Raw genomic sequence first — 18,592 nt, 5'->3', positions numbered from 1 at the left:
TAATTTTTTTCTAGACATTTTAGCACATCAGAGAATACAACAGATGTAAAAGCGCACGCAATCACGAAAAAAGTAGATGCAAAAAAGAAAAAATAATCGTGAGTGCTGCCATCTATTGAGCGAAGATTCAAGTGTGTGGTGGGACAAATTTTTACCCACTTATTTCAACTGCAAAATTAATGCTATAAAATATTGAATCCAATTAAGATTTTTGAAAATAAAATACCTTTATTAAAAAGAATCATACATATCATAAATTGTATACCAAAATTTTTAAAATATGGAAAAATGCGAGATATGGATATCACTCGTGATCCTATTTTGAATATTTTTTGCTTATAAACTTAAGCCCTGGTATAATAGTAACATCTACTGAGAAAAATAACTAAAATAGATTATTTTTAAAAGATTAGAAAATTTCTAATGGAAATTGCTAACTGAGAAAATAAATATTAATTAGGTGGGACATATGTTGACCCACCATGCTGCAAAGGGTTAACTGAATTTCTCACCAAGAAATCTTATGCATGAAAGCAAGTTTTAAAAACTTTTTTTAGCATAATGCCAGTTTTAATAAGGGTCAATTTTATAAAAGCAAGAAGTCTTAATAAAAGGGGATTTGTACATTTTTTGGTTGAAAATAAGTGTCAATATAAATATATTTCATTGTTCAAGTCCTGTAATTGCTGTATTGAGAATAAAGACTACATTGTCAATCGAAATTCTTTCGTTTTCAGCAACTTCTGTTACTTTTTTCACTATCGGAGGCACGCATGTGTAAGTTTGTGGCTTTGAGGTCCAGATTATAGTTCATTACGGACTTTGTACTATATTACATTTTCATTGTTCTTCCAGATGTTCTCCAAAAAGTAAGAAATTCATCACAAACTTTCTGTAAAATACACCCAATACATCTTAAAGCTAGGAACATTTTTCAGGAAACTTCTAGAATCACGGGATCTATAAATCTTGCCTTTAAATCCTAAAGAAAACTTACCCCTATCAATTTTGAAACAAAAAAAAAAAGAGATAGAGAGAGAGAGGGAAAAGATGTAAAATTAATTTTATAGAGAAAATCTATGACCACTCTGTGAATTCTGAAACAATTATACGTGGGGAAAACTCTCACCATGAAAAAATTAAAAAGAAGTTTTTAAATAATTACACAACTATTTTGCCAAGATTTTTTGTAAACTGTGCTGCATAGAACCATATCTAGTTTATCTTTCAGATTCAAAATATTGCATAAGTAACCAAAATGTAACTTTATAATATGACATCGAAAAATGCAAATGTTTTATTTAAATGTTTTTTCAAAAATAATTTCAGTATACTAGCACAATTTTAATGAAATTTATCAATGTTACCATGTTTAAAAAAATCGCATCACATCTCCAAAAGCAAAGTTGTTCAAGAGCTCTCTATTATAAAAAAGAATTTTGAAATGTTTAAATTTCACTTCTTGCTCAGAAACTCTAGTATCCCACCATTTATACTCGACAAAGGAACCAATTATAACCCATTCAAAAGATAACCATATCTGTCTGTGAATCACCAAAAATACTTTTTCAAAGTGCTAATTCACACTCAAAATGCGGGTCAATTTAATAAATATAAGCATGGTCACATTAAATATCTACAAATTTTTCATTTTCGGTACATGCAAATCTTTAATTTCTGTGCTTTCACTATATTTTTCGAGTAACAATTTACAATATACCCAAAATTTTTACATAAGAAATATGTATAAATATAAGTGGAATGAAAATTACATGCATTATTTTTAATTCCCACACAAAGTTCAGTTTTCTTCGAAATTCCTCCATGATTGCATTTCTTGCTTTAGATAAATGCCTTACGCTATTTAATAAAAACTCAAACTAATTACAAATATTTTAACATGCATAATTTCATACTTGCATTTAGCCATCAAGTTTCAAACTTTTGACTTTGAACATGTTTTAGGATACATTCATTATGAAATTCAAATCTAGCAGAGATATTTTGGCAGAGCATTCAATACCTCTTTCAGCAATTTTACAGATTAATAATTCCTAGATAATATAATAATTATCCATTTCACATTTGAATATTAACCGCATTGTCATCAGATTGCAATCTTGATTGCCCTACTCTGCATAATATTGCTTCATTCGCTAATGTATCAGTCTTATGTTCCACACTTTAGTGTAAAATTATGCATAACTTTACATAAATGTGTGGTTACAATTTATGGAAAATTTAACTTATTTGCATATCTGTGTGTATATTAATTTTGACGAGGATTGCAGCATTTGGTGGTAATTTTATTTTTAAAATAACCCAAATAAGTGAAACATGAAGACCAAAGTGATTATTTTTCAGTTATATAAAAATAAAATGAGTTTAAAATAGACAACTATAAAGCCTTTCCTCTAAAAATTAGTAAAAAGTAATGTTACAATAATGTATGGATGAAAAAATACCTTATTTAAAACATTTTGGCGTTTGGAACATAGCGACTACTATATGAAGGGTATCAAAAGACTTACACAATTTAAGATTCCTACTAAAATCTATTTTTGTAATTTAAACAGATTAGAATTTTATAAAACAAAATAAAAATCGCTCTTAGTTATCGAAAAATAATTACGATGTGTTTTTTTGTGCAAATGTCATTAAACTATACAAATTGCTATTATATTATCCATCTCACTTATACATTTACAAACCTCCATGTCTTCTACGAGATTCGAACCTCAGCAACCATAGTAGGCTCTCCTAACTGTACAGACCGAGCAACAAAAGATTTTTTTAAATCCGAAAAATCAGTTGAGGGCCTATTAAATCAATTCTCATTAACAAAATACAGTTTAATGAAATTTACCCTAATACCTAGATCACTATTTCAGCAATACTGGAGAAGCAACAATAGGAGGAAATAAGTTTTAATATAGAAAATATTTAGTGCTGACTGAAACACAAATATTAAATATAAATTATTCTTTAATAGCACAAACAAAATCAGTTACATTTATGACCAGATCAATTACTCTCACAACTTTTAAAGAATAAATATCAGCTACATACATACCAGCAGTCTTTGGAACAACATCAGCTCTCAACTATAAAAAAAAGTTGGATTAAGAAAATTTAAACAAAAATTATACATTTAGTTATGTAGCAAATTTAAAATGAACAAGACCAATATACAAACACAACAAAGATTACATTAAATATCTCCAAACTGGTATTGCCGTTTAATCTAATTATGGAGCTAGATATATATGCACTACGCCTCAGTTATAAGGCTGGAAGAGTTAACCTTCACCTTTTAAGCCTTCCTCGTTAATTCTGCTGTTACAATGGGATGTTGCTGGTGTAGATAACTCTTGATATCATTAGTGATATCTTCTAGATAGTGAAAAATTATTTGTTACTCTGCAATTAAGATTTTAAGAAAGAATTGATGCATCAAAAATAAATTAAGCCGAATATTCTCCTTTTCATTGTTTATACTTTCTTTTGTGTTAGAATTCTCTAGGGTATGGTCATTTTCGTAATGAAAACAGTTGCTCACAGTTCATGTTGGAGATAACAATGTTTGATATAACAAATATGATGCTTTTCAATGGATAATATACACAAGATATCTTACAGAATGGCAGAATTATTGTTTATAAACTATTCTAAGGATTAATTTAAGTGAATATTTTATTTAAGTACTTTAAATTACTTTTGTTATTCACCAGTTGATGATCATAAAATATTCTGAGGCTAAAAATTAATCTCCCAATATTTTAAATATTTTTGTAAGAAAATGCTAGCACAGCTTTAGTACTAGTCCTTTTTGGTGAGAAATTTTTTGGGCGACATTTTGTCACGATAAATGAAAGATTATAACTTAGTTATTTATGGTAACGCTAAATACGGAGCTGAAAAAGATGCCGCCATTTCTGTCCACGTAACTTTAACGAATTTGGTCAGAGCTTTGATGCGTGGCCTTCGAGAAACAAGGCCGTCCAGCTTTATCGTGACGTCACCGTATGGAGTGCGAAGAAACCTTCCTTCTCCACTGAAAGCGAGCGATTCCACAGCACGCTTATTTATTAGTAAAAGCTAATTTTATGTTATTCCGATGTAAAGTAAACAGGAAATTATTAAATAAGTGATACTATCTTAGCATTTAATTAAATATCATGCTTTAAGACTTCAGGTATCTGAGCCATTCCCGTTAAATTACGCCCTTTATAATCAAAATAAGATTTTACATGAATTTCATCTATTAGTAAAACTACCTTTTTATCACTTTCATTTAAAAATCTGAATTTCTGTTTTGTGTACAATAAGAAATTATAATCCATTTGTTCTTGTTTAGGATCAACATTGTGCTTTAAATTAATATTACGAATGGTATTTGGATGTGGAAGTAAAATGTATCCACTTTGTCTCAAAAATTTGTACAACTGAGGTGATATATAGAAACATATAGAGGCAAAAATTAGTATATCTGGATTATACCTTTTCGAAGTTTGGAGAAGAATTGAGATTTGTTCAATTATAAATTTAATAATATTTTCTTTTTCATTATCAATGCAGTTAATATCAGAGAGTGTATTTAATGCAGCAAGGAGTTTTAATCTTATGACTTCATCTTCATTACTGCTAGCATGTTTAATTTCATTTAAGACTTCATTTAGCATATTTATGTTAGTAATTTTCATGGGAAATTTTAATTTACCAATATTTTTCAAAGAAGCATTATTAGAAAATGCTTGTACCAACATTTCATGATTAATCTTTATGGAATATTGTATTTGAGGTACAGGTTCATCTTGAATATTAAAAATCAAGACATAATCTTCAATTTTCAAAAATTTCCAGAAATCCGAAAGCTGTAGCATATTTTTCTTATTGCATAAATCATTCAAACTTAGCAGTTCTCCGTCTTCATCATACTTTTGCTTTTCCTTCATGCTTCTTTGAATAGCGGCAGCAAGATTTTTATTCTCTAGCTCTATCTTTTTAGTCACAGGATCTTTACGGATTGCTTTCGAAGTAGTCAAATATGATGGGCAACTAATCATAATCGATGACACTGCACCTTTTACTAATCTCGGAACCTTCAAGCATACTGATATAGTATCTTTCCCAGTTTTTTCATCGAAAGCCCTTGCCTCACGTATGATGTCAGCTGGCTGAAAATGGAGCTCGCATACCTACATATCCCGAAAATGAAACAACTGAAACACATTTAAGAATTATTTTTAAACACGTCATTATACAGTGAATTCTAATATCATTTCATTCAAACAGCTCTTTAAGGGGACACAGTACTAAACAATATCGTCAAACTATCGAATTTTTTTATAGGCTAAACTGGAACTTTTTAAAATACATATGGAAAATCTCAAAACTGCACCTTCAATAGTTATTTTTGAAAAATTATTTAAATTAATAAGATTGCCTTTTTTCTATTTTTTCCTAATCATGACAACAAAATGTTTCATTAAATCTTGTAACAGAAGCATACAGTATTCCAAGCACAGTTTTGTTTACATTTTCAAGGAATACACAAACACACACACACACACAAAAAAAAAAAAAAAAAAAAAAAAAAAAAAAAAACCGCTATTTAAAGCAAAAATATTAATATAAAAAACGTAATAACAAATTTATAAAAATGAAATTTTTTAAAAATAGTTCTATGTTTTATAAACAACTGGTTTAACGATATTTTTTTATAATTTTTTTTAGATATGTTAATTACAATTTTCAGAATAAACTTGAACATGTGACAAAAAAAGAGTTGAAAGGGTAATGTGTTCCCTTAAAATATTATAAGCACACGAATTTGAATTTTTAAATTAAAAATATTATTACTTTCATATCTCTAAAACTTACAATGACAAGTGGTTTTAAAATAAAAGTCGAGATAAATTAAATATTACAAATGCTATTTTAAGTTCCAGATTTTGTATATTTTCCCGATTATTGCTTTATATTAAGCACTGAATTTTCTACTGAATATTTAATCTGCAGTATATGAAGTAAAATTTATTATACATTAAATAATACTATAGTATTATGAACTTAATTACTCATTAAAATATTCACATGCAATTTACAGGGGTTGGACAAAAATATGGAAACACCTTTAAAAAAACATGTTTCTTTGCTTAATATGGTGTAGGAAACCCGTTGGCATCCAAAACAGCTTGCAGTCTTCTCGGAATGGATAAATACAGTTCCTGTATGTTTGCCAAAGGAATATTATACCATTCTTCCTGCAAAACGGTGGCAAGTTCAGATAACGAGAACGCACTTTCCGTTCCAATGTAGACCACAAAGGTTCGATAATATTTAGGTCTGGTGACTGTGGTGGCCAGGGGAGATGGGACAACTCATCCTCGTGCTCAGAAAACCAGTCCTGGACAATGTGAGCTGTGTGAACAGGGGCTTTGTCGTCTTGGAAGACACCATCACCATCGGGAAACAAAGTTTGTACCATGGGATAAACTTGATCGGCCAAAATGTTCACATAAGTCTTGGCAGTCATGTGCCCTGACACAGTTATCATGGGGATAGCAGAGAACCATTATATGGCTGCCCAAACCATAACAGAGCCCCCGCCATGTTTCACTCTTGGCAACAAGCAGTCTGTATTATAGGCTTGAGATGGCGTTCTCCAGACGTAAACTCGGCCAGAAGTGGGAAACAATGTGAAAGAAGACTCGTCAGACCATATTACTCGCTTCCACTGCTCTATAGTCCAGGCTTTATGACTTAAACACCACCTTTTCCTGTTACGGGCATTAGCATCACTGATGAGTGGCTTCTCAATTGCATCACGGCCAGCAATTCCCTGTTTATGAAGCTCCCTTCTAATTGTTTTGGTACTCACAGGGTTCGGTAACACAACATTCATTTCAGCAGTAACTTTTGCAGCTGTGGTCTTCTTATTTTTCGTCACAATTGCCCTTAATGATCGTCTGTCACGATCACTCAGGACACACTTTCGTCCGCGCTGTGATTTAGCAGATGTTTTTCCGCTTTTCAAATATGCAGAATAAATCTTCGATACAGTACCTCTTGAAACACTAAACACCTCGGCTACCTTGCTTACGAAAGCACCTACCATAAGTGCTCCAACAATTTCGCCCACGTTCGAAGTCTGTTAACTCTGACATAATGCAATGACAACCTCACTTAACAGTACTCCGACAACAACTGAACTGTTTAGCAAATTTACGAAGTTGTATAGGTGGCGTCAGTAGTCAAAAATGCCAGCGCCACCTACATATTTCAGTAAAATCAATCTTTCTTTTCAAACATGCATTTCACAAGGTGTTTCCATATTTTTGTCCAACTACTGTATGAAGCAACATGCATTTATTAAAAAAATTATAGAATTCACTTTAAGACAAATTGCAGGAAACAAAAGCTTATTATACTGCTTATTTACATTGGCAATGATTTATTGTATACTTTTATATTTTACACTAGTTATTGTTTACTATTATATTTAACACTAGTTTTTCATTGGAAATGATTTTGGGTTTAAAAACAGACATATTAAACATATTAAATATTTAATTTACTTAATTTTTCTTTGAATATCAATGAAATCATAAGAATAAAAGCTCACCCTGCTATTTTTAGTTGGAATGAAGTCCTTTCGCTTTATTGCACAGATCCACTTTTCAGATCGGCATCATTAGGAAAAGCGAAAATGTGCACTTTAGGTCCAGATTTGTAATTGCCGTTACATCGCGGCACTGAGCACATGTAAGGCATTATATTGTTTCTGGAACCACTCACAAATTGCCAAAAACCTCAAATTTAATATATTCAGCTGCAGGAAAATCCGGAATGCAGTTAATATCTCAAGATTTTAGGTCAAGAATTTCAGTTCAACCTCTTCTTTCGAAGCAATGGCGACTGACAACCTTTGACCCAGCGTTGCCCTCACCCCAAGAAGGGATGCACTCTTCACCCCAAGAAGGGATGCACTCTCTGGAATGACGTCACACACTCAACGTCACTGAGCTGTAGGGCCTTGTTTCTCGAAGGCCACGTTTGATGGCAGGAGGGATAAATTTCATATTTTTCTTAGTTACTTTCATGTTAGTAAAGCACAACATTTAAAATATTTTTAAAAGAGCCAAAAATTTGATAGTTAAAACTGAATGTGAATATTACATCACATGAAAGACTCATGTGATGTAATATTAAAAGCATCAATTTTAATATTACATCACACGAGTCTTGACATTTTTTCATATGTCAACTCTGCATATTATAAATTCCACCCCCTCAAAAGAAAAAAAGAACATTATTAGTAACATGAGGTAAACTCTTGGTGTTTCCTTTGCTAAGGAACCACATGCAAATTTAGACTTTTAGATGTGTCTTAAAATGGGCAATGATCAAAATTACCATGGTCTAAAAATACTTTGCCTCATTTCTTAAATTAGAACTATAGGGATATGTAATTGCATGAATTATCTCACAGTCTAATAGCTATATCTAAATAACCTTCACTGAGTATTATTACTTTTATTAACAGTACGTTGACATAACACTCGACATTTTATTTTAAATTTTATGCAAATTTTCTACATTACTTAATCATTTAATCTAACAGAAATCTGAATTTTTTGTAATAAAAATTCCAGAATAAAAGAGTACAATTTACATATAAAAATTTTATTACATGGCAAGCAATTAGATACTGATTTCACAATGTCTTTAAGTGTAATTATTATAAAGTTTAGATATATTTTTATTAAGATATGCTCTTATTCTATTAAAAAATTTAAATGTACTGAACAGAAGGCACACTTTGTGCTTGCGACTCAGTCAACCTCTTGTGGCAAGATAACTCATGATAACAATTAAGTTCAAATGTAAAATTGAAATTCAAATAAATTTGTAGCCAAAGGCTACACACAAATCATTTTAATGTAAAGTTGGTTCAAAACTTAACCGGCATGGAATTCAACTATCAGCAATTATAAACAGGACTGAAGACTATAAATCTTATCTTACAACCTAGTAACATGGCCTCTAAAGGCAAAACACGGTTTGTTTTACAAACTAAAAACTTCATTTGGATTTTGGTAGGAGAACGGACAGGGAAATTGACAGTAAAAATCCCAAACATAAACTCTGGTTACAAAATAAAAGAATGTTACATTATACTTTGTTCCCTGATTAATTATTCACTACATGAAATAGTGTAATGCATTTTTTATTTCATCATATACAAATTACTTATTTAAATGCTGTCCAAAACTGAACAGGATTTTGCAAACATATTGACCATATTTTTTTTTACCTGTAGATGCAACACTTATTCACATATACTGGCTAGCAGAAAGGTGAATTCATAAAGGACATTTTAAGAGAAACTGGCTCATTCACATTGCACGTAAGGAAAACCACAAAAACTCCCATATAGCCAGCCTGAACTATTACTGTTCAGTGACTTATCACTCCACCTCTAGTGGATTCCAATGACTGTTCAAATCTTTCACAGAAATCATTAGTTATGATAATTGTTGTTGTGTATGATTACCATTGGTACAAAATTTACTCATTATGATAATTTAATTTTAACATTTAAATTATAATGATAAATCACTTGTAATAAATTGAGTGATTAAAAAATACACTCTTCTTAATATTTTTTCCATTAAAAAATTTAATCTTAAAGTATTTAACACTGGTGCAAAATTTACTCGTTATAATTTAATTTCCTTAACTTCGAAATATTTTTTTTATTATTTTCTTTTAATAACAGAATCTAAGAAACTAAAGTAACATTAACTAGTTTGAAATGCATTTATTAACCTTTTGTAAATTTCATTATTCATAACATTATCACTGCCATAAATACATTTACGGTAGTGTTTCAAGAATTTATCATAGCAGTACTAGAAATGTTGAAAATTAAAGAGAGACTGTTTATTCTAATCAAGAGCTTATTTTTTAAAATTGTTATTTAGTCTAGATCAGGTTTTGTTGACAATCAGCCATTTTTTCCCCGATTTTCAAAGCCGGGTCTACCTTGGTGACCAAAGTTTGTCGCCAAAAGGACCAATACTAAAGCTGTTCCGAAATGTTTAAAACTTCAATTTTACAGCGTCTCCTAACACCTATAAAATAATATAATTTAAAATTTCCTTAGTGAAGTAAATATGCAATTTATGGTTATTGTGCAAGTACAACCTTTATCCGAGGGCTTAAACACAAGTGAAAATAATCAAAGGATCGAAAATATATATTAGGGTAGAAGTATTGGGAAGTTTCATTCTAATACAATCTTACAGATAATAGAACAATTTTTAAAATTACGATTATCAAATGTAATAAAGTTTGATAACAAAAAAGAAAGTTAAAAGAAGTTTTCTATTAAATATTTTTTAATTACAGCAAGCATTTTCAACGTATCGTACGGATAACAAAGAATGTTGATTATCACCCACCTTAAAGTGTAAGCAAGGTGATAAGTAAAGAGTGTGCACAATGCCATTTTTGTGCAATTCTGGTATTTTTTTTTAAGTGAAAATAGGTACACGTGTACATGGATACACAGTATGTGCAATTATTGAAAACGCACCAAGCAGTGGATGATTCTACACTTTCCCCAAAAATTCTTCCAAAATGGAAGTGTTATACAAAAAGCTGACAAAATTCTTACAAAACTGATAATTTTAAGACAAATCATGAATATTTACACCCTTCAAATCCACATCACTCAAACCATATGTAAAAAAAAAAAGGCCACATAAGGACATTTATGTACATTGCATATATTTCTTATACATAAAAACAATATTGAAATTTAACATTTTTACAAATATCTTCAATACCTAAAATGGCATAACAGTAATCAGACACTACAAGGCTGTAGGTTGGAAAGAATCTTAAAATTACATTTACACTTTGTTACTTTAGTCGGAATAAAAAATTATTCCTAGCCGCTAATCATGCGAAAGTTTCAACAATTACTTGAAATAACAATTCATACAATAAATGACATCATAACAAAAACTACACATATAATTTGGCTAATCTTTGGAATATGGTAACAGGTAGTTTGGCGACATTTTGGTAGGCGATAAAGGTTACTACCTAGGACTTTGGGAATAATGTGAGAAGTACTCAGTTCCGATTACTAATTATTTTGTGTGAGGGAAACAAGAGATCATGAGATATGTCACGTGACATTAATGGACGAATTACAGTTCTTTAATCGGAAAAGGGGGTAAAAAAAAATTTGAAAAAATATCTGTAGTACTATATTATTTTAACTAATTATTTTCCGATTACTAATTATTTTGTGTGAGGGAAACAAGAGATCATGAGATATGTCACGTGACATTAATGGACGAATTACAGTTCTTTAATCGGAAAAGGGGGTAAAAAAAAATTTGAAAAAATATCTGTAGTACTATATTATTTTATATTAAGCTTCATTGTGTGTTGTGTGAAAGAATGTTGATTAATTTTTGGATTGCATGATGCTATCTAAAGTGAATTCTAAATTTTTAATGCGTTTATCTGATAATTCAAAAGAATTGGTTGAATGGTGTACGAGTGTAGGATTTATTGCGGATAAGTATGAATGTCCAACGTTTATGGGGTTTATTTTTTGAACATTACGGTAAAAGAAAATAAAGTTTTTTATATTTTCGCAAAACGTTTATGGGGTTTTGGGAGTTAAAAAATGAAGCAAATTATTATTAACATAACAAAAAGTTCCTTTTTTAAGTATTATATATGTTATAAATATTGCTATTGCCATGAAGACAAACTGGGCAAAGTTAAAATGAAACCAACAACAGCATTTAATTTATTATAGCTTTTTTCTTACTTTTACTAGAATTCTAATGATAAAATGATTAGTGCATTTAAATACATATTAAATGAAAATATTAAAATAGATATGGAGATGCATTAAATATGATTTGGACTAATTTAATTATGTATTCTTACATATATAGCTATGCCCATTTAATTTTTCTCAATAAAAATAATTAAGCTATCCTTATTTTTATATATCTATACATTTTTTAACTCTGCACATAGCTACTCAGAAAGAAAGATATATGGGTAAGATATTGAAAGATAAGAATTATTAATCTTCCCTTCAAAGTCAAATGGATATAGCTGTAGTATATGATTTCAAAAAAAGTAAATCATTAGAATATTAAGCTGAAAATATAAGTCTGAAGGAAAGAGATTTTTCTTAAATTCAAACTGTGCACAAAACATTTCAGATGCATTCAAACTCTGAACTGGAACATGCTAATTTACTGTTGTGGAACTAATATGAAAATAATATTGTTGACAATATAGTAGTGTACCACCAAAGAATTTATGCTGGGAGAAGAAGCAAAGCTTCGATGACACCACAAAGCTAAATGATAACTGGCTTAATTTTTACTCTTTTTATGCATAAAATGTCATAGTTGTTAGTATCTCATTAAAATGTATTTAATAATATAATGATTTGCAAATGATGGAAATTTACCTGTCATTAAAACATTTTGTTCTAAACATGCTTCAGCTTATCAAAGAAGTTAAAGCTATTCCAACCTATCCCCCATATTAAAGTTTTTTTGATTAAATCAGGTCCATGTCTAATGCATCAAAAATATAAATAAACCTTCTTTAGTATTTGTCAAACATCAGTTCTCATGGCCTTAAATTGGATGCAAGATTTATTTCACAAAGTTATGTTTTCACTTATGGGACAAAACTTTTAAATTTGTTATTTGAATCTGTTACATTAGTCTTTATTTTAAAGAATATATTATATGTCATATGGCCATGAAGGCAACCTGGTTAAAGTAGAAATGAAATCAAACTTTCTAATTAATGTGATTTGAAGCCATTGTGTTATACTTCGAGGAATATGTTATATGGTAAATATGTGTGTTCATGTTTTTCCTGAAAAGGGCATAAAATTTTTTTACAGAAATAAGTTACCAACCTAAATCTATTGTCATGGCAATTAAATTTTTCTGAAAGAGCAGGATTATTTATAAGCCAAGTGCTAAACCTTTATATTGTTACCCTGATCATGAAATTTTAAATGGTGATTTAATTTCTTTTTTCAGGTTGAAATGCCCTTCAATGAAAGCTTTTGCTCGATGTGTGGCCTGTAATAGCAATAAATGGGACTTTTGTGAACTGAAATCTGTTAGGCTTTCCAAAATCCAGAAAGGTAAAGTTTAACTTTTTATTTAAGCCTAATGTTCTTAAAATATATTAGAATATCCATAGGTGACATTTGATTATTATTTAATAAAGACACCATAACAAAATAAGCTGATTGAATCACCAAATTTGTAACTTTTAAATATATTCAGACTGTCTGCTTTAATAAGGAAGTAACATACAGTGCATATATAGTAGTGTTTTGATTTTCATTTATCATTTTATTCTGTTTTAAGTATGAGTTCAGCAATGCTCCAACATAAGGTATTCCAATTTATATGAGCTTTAAAGTCGTACAGCTCCTTATTTTATTTTGCATATTTATACTTGTTGTTTTGAAATTGTCAATAATTCATAAAATGCTGATGAGCAAAACATTACTATGCCTATATATAAGAATTAGCTTTAATGAAATAAGAAGCATCAAAGTATATGCTAATTGCCCTAAAACTCCATACCCTTCTTCAAAACAGTACTTCAGTTAGAACTGTGTTAACAAACGATGCAGTTGTTCAACATTTTTATACACTGTGCTGTTACTTTCATACTTTGGTTCAGGAAAGTAAATGGGATTTGATATTCTATATTTCTTTTTTCCCCACATTATAATTATGAATCGAGTTATCAGAAAAGAATAATTAATTTTATGAAACCATTAGCATCAGAATAACTCCATTTCTTGCACATGTACTTTTTGTTTCCAATGGTGGATGCTTGCCTATGCCGGCATTGGCCACTCCTAAAATCAGATATGGTGATCTATTATGGAGGCACCTAATAGGCAGGCCACCTTTGCCTCCTATGAAGGGACAGCTAATTTACATCAATGCCTTGTTCATTATTCGAACCCGGGTCCCTCAGTATTGTACTCAGGCTTCCCTAATCACTATACCATCCGGGCAGCTACGACTTTATTTTAATACGCTATTTTGTATTGATATGTAATATGAAAAATACATTTTTATTATGTATTTTTTAAAACAAGTGCTTTTTAGTCATTGGTTCTATTTAACTAGAATTCACATGTATTGTTTTATATGCAAAATAAATACGACCCAGACTGATTGGAATCTGACTTCAGAGCTTTCGCTCGTTGCATCTGTCACATAGCTTCAGAGCTATAACTGTGTTATATTTAATTTTTAGTACTTAAATATTAATTTGTTAAAGTTAAAAAGTAATAAGGCTGAAGAATGTCAATGTGATATATTTCTTAACAATAATGTGCAGTAGTCCATCTTTAAAAATGGTTTTGATTATCTGCAGACAATAAAAATTGAGAAAGTTATGAAAATTAGATTATTTTGTTGAATTCAAATTGGCCAAATGATAAAGATATACTTGCATATAAATCACTTCTGCATATGATTGAAGCTTTACAATATGTGCTTGTTAACTTCAGTTGTCTATAATATTATTATTATGACAGTTTAACACTTGATATTTGCAACACATTACCTCAGATTAGAACTATAGGATAAAATGTAGTTGAAAACTTTGAGAGGTTATAAATGAAATAAACGCAGAAGAAATTAACTCAAGCCATTACTATTGTGAATGAATAACAGAGCAGTTAGAAAATTTATTATAATTCAGAATTAATGTTTAATACTGGCAAAGAGAAAGTGAATAGTGTATTAAGTTAGTTTTCACAATAGAAATATTAACTTAAATAAAAAGAACAAAACTATAAATTTTCCCTCATTAATTATTAATATTTTTATTATGTTTCATTATTAAACATGTTTATTACTTGTGTATCCTGCCAAATAGACTGGCTGCATGGAAGTTTTCATAATTTTCTCTATGTGTGACATGAATTTATGCATCCAAAATGCTAACCTTTGTATGCAACACTCACTCATTTCTAATGCTTTAAAGTCCCAATACTCGTTTAATTTAGCATTTGCAGTATCAGCGTTGTTACACTATGAGTATTACTAATATTTTAATTCAGTGCTGCTTTCTAATTACTTTCACATTTATTTTATTCAATAAATAAATTAACTAAAATATAAAATTTATTGTGAATAGATTTTGTAATTATTTATGCTTATAATTTTTATCCCTTCCAGCTGATTAGGTGTGCAGAAGCAGCAGACTTGTAAATGTGAAGGAGCTATTTGCTTAGTTATGCAGTAGAATTCACCACCCTGCAGCAAGCTTCATTAAAGCTGTGAACAGCCAAGCTAACCATCTTCAGGGCAAGTAGCTGCATCAAGCAAACCCAGTGACATTCCAAAGAGGAATGTCAGTCAAAATAAAAACTTAATACCTAAATCTCGGAAAATCAGACAATTAAGCCACAAATCTTGTGACCAATTTTTCAGTTGCTGTGCTTAGTGCGATAGTTATATGGCAATAAACTGAAAAGCTATGGCAGGTATTCTATTGTACCCTTTAATGAAATCAATTTAAAGCAAGCTTATCATATGATAAGCAAAATGATTATATCATTGGATATGAAGACTATGGTAATGATTGCATTGCTGGGTATGCAGGCTATGGTTCTACAATGAGCCAAATGTAATATCTCAGTATGCTGTGACTATTAAAATTATAACTTATGTATTATTACTTCATATTGGTCATTATGTTCCAAAATAGATGCTCTTTTTATATAGAACTATATAAATGTAGAAAATCTGAGTTAATTTTATATGGAAAGCCTTCATGCAAAATTAATAGCATCTTGTTAATTTCATATATGTTTTGTGAAAGTAATTGCTGCTGAATCTAGAATTAATACATTATCTCAGATTTGAGACAAAATTTGTCAAATTAGAAGACAGTGAAATAGATAAATAGGAAATGAAACATGAAATTTATATAATATTGAAATAAATATCTCAGTAAAGTGGCTGTATGTAAAGTATAATGGTGCAATTTTTATAATTTTTTACTAAAATGCTAAAATTATGTGCTATGAAAATTTTATTTTCATTTTTATAATTTTTTCCTCGCAAATTTTTATCCAAGGTGTCTATGTTTTAGCTATTTTAGATTTTTCTGTTTTAATGTTAAAAATATCTTCTTTATCAGCATTACATTAAAATATCTCATAATCATTTGAAAACGAAGGAAATTTCATTCTTTTCAATGGTTTAAGAATATTTTCATAAAACATAATTATAGAAAGTTATATATATGTAAAGAAAATTTTTTAGAAGGATCCTTTTTTCCATACCAGAAACATTTCATGAGCTGTAATATGTAATATTAGTTGGCCTAATATGTAAAAGGAATGTTTAATCAAATTATTTTTATTATGCTTTTATAAATATCACTATAATTTTAAGAGTTATTGAATTTAAAAGTGACAGAAAAAGCTACAGTTATTTCAAGACTCTTTAATAAAACAATTCTTTATTCTTGTATTCTCGTATGAAAATTTTCTATATATTTAACATAAAATTGTATGCATGTAAATAAATTTTTTAATTTATTATTATCATTCTGTTACATTTGATGCCCCTTAATGTAGTATAAATAATGTTACTCTTCATTGATAATGTTTATTTTTATTTTAACTTTGCTTGTATCATTTTTTAAAATAAGCACAAATTTCTATTCTGTTTTTTTTTTGGTTATCAGTATTTATTTCAAAATTCACACATCTGCAATTTCCAGCTTCATTTATTAAAATATATTATGCATTTTACTCATTATTTACATTATTTATACATTATTACTGGTATTAATCTTATCTTTTATGGATTGTAAACTGACTCTGGATGAAGGAAATTTCCATTATTAAATATTTTCTATTAGCTTAAATAAAACATAAATACACACACGCAGAATGTTTGAAATAGGTTTTATGCTTAGTATATTGACTGATCTAAGGATGGAAAAGTTGTACAAATAAAACATGTAATTTTGTAAAATCATTACATTTGTCAAAGTAAGAAATAGGGCAAATATGCAAAATTGTATCTGCAGTGCCAGACTTAATTATCGATGCTCAGGATGGAAATCTCACTTGGTCACCCTATATTGGAATGATCACCATACAAAATGTCAACACAAATATAAAATTAACATTTATTTAATTAAAATTAAATATTTGAATTGATTTGAAAAGCAAGTCTTAAGATTAAGGGGAAAAATTACATTTAGAAAACAAATTTATATTTAAAAATGCTTATTAATCAGCTATTTTTGATGATTTAAAAAATATTGTTAACTTTTCTAAAAATAAAAAAGCTATAACTGTTTTTAGTGAATTTTGACTTATGAAAGTTTGTTTATAGTTTCGTCAAAAATTAATTAACATGTTTAGCTACCGTATTTTCAATGCAAAAAGACTGACAAGCCATTAAATCTGGGCACATTGTTGAACGAAGATAGCTTTTAATCCACTTCAACTTCGAAAAGCTTCTCTAGCATGGAGCAACTGAAACATACACCGTCCGAAAAGTATCTTTAGTGCCAATTATGAGTTAGGGATTGATTCTCCCAATACAGACCACATATTAGCTTCTTTTTTTTTAAATATATACTTAAAAACTTAAGGTTCTTCGGAGGCCTCTCCTCTTAATCAGTGGCCTGGCTGTTCTGCTCCCCCTGGTACTCTTCTGCCTAGCCAGAATATGAAAAAGGTGCAATACCCTAGCCAAATTTTCCATTGCGGTAATAAAGGAGAAAATTCCTTGCATTCTCCCCTACTTCAAGGGCGACAAGGAAGGTAAAGATCAGTTGCTAAATCCTGATAGTGACATATTATAAGCTACCACATTTTACTTCAGGCACCAATAGGCAGGAAAAATATACGTTGCCCTCGCCGAGTTTCGAACTCCTAACCTCATGATTTCTAGGCGGGCGGGCTTCCGATTATACCATTACAGACCGCTTTAAAGAGGAAAAAATACCTATAACTCTTCTTATTAATAATGATTAGTTTTTCTCAGACTTGGTTTGGCTTATTAAATTACGGTAAAACACTCGAAAGGCTATATGCATTAAGGGAGGGATGCCTTCGTGGAGGACATTTTAAGGGAAACTTGCTCGTATACACGTTACACATGGGGAAAACCACGAAAACACCCATGCAGCCAGCCCGTTCGCGGGATTCGAACCTCGGACCGAACTACCAGTGTTCAGCGACGTTACCGCTCGGCCGTTGGTGGGCCCTTGTTTTCCAGTAAATTAATTTAATGTGGCGTCATGTTTTATAGTTTTACTAGCTTTTACCCACGGCTTCACTCGTGTTAATGTCCTTAAATAAGTTTCAACTTTGCGTGAATTTTAAAAATACACTCTGTGTAAAATTTCAGTAAATACTGCCCTTCTTCTATACCTATAGACCGCGGATATTTTGTATTTACGTGGAGTGTATCGCCATGAAATCTAGTAAAACTGCTACGTATATTTTCTTAATGAC

The 18,592-nt window shown here is 30.0% G+C and overlaps 1 protein-coding gene across 1 annotated transcript in view; it reads right to left on the bottom strand.

Moving 5' to 3' along the window:
* The window catches only part of LOC118200681 (peptidyl-prolyl cis-trans isomerase-like), a 32,448-nt gene that overhangs the window by 6,123 nt on the left and 7,733 nt on the right, over positions 1-18,592 (bottom strand). Inside the window, exon 2 of the mRNA XM_035372638.2 lies at positions 3,074-3,104. Coding sequence (XP_035228529.1) covers positions 3,074-3,104 — 31 coding nt within the window. The remainder of the gene's footprint in view (positions 1-3,073; positions 3,105-18,592) is intronic.

This window comes from Stegodyphus dumicola, chromosome X1, assembly GCF_044657685.1.
Source record: "Stegodyphus dumicola isolate Sdum_Otavi_A_Nest chromosome X1, ASM4465768v1".
Taxonomy (NCBI): domain Eukaryota; kingdom Metazoa; phylum Arthropoda; class Arachnida; order Araneae; family Eresidae; genus Stegodyphus; species Stegodyphus dumicola.
The sequence above is the reverse complement of the archived record's forward strand: the minus strand, read 5'-3'. Positions and strand labels throughout refer to the sequence as shown.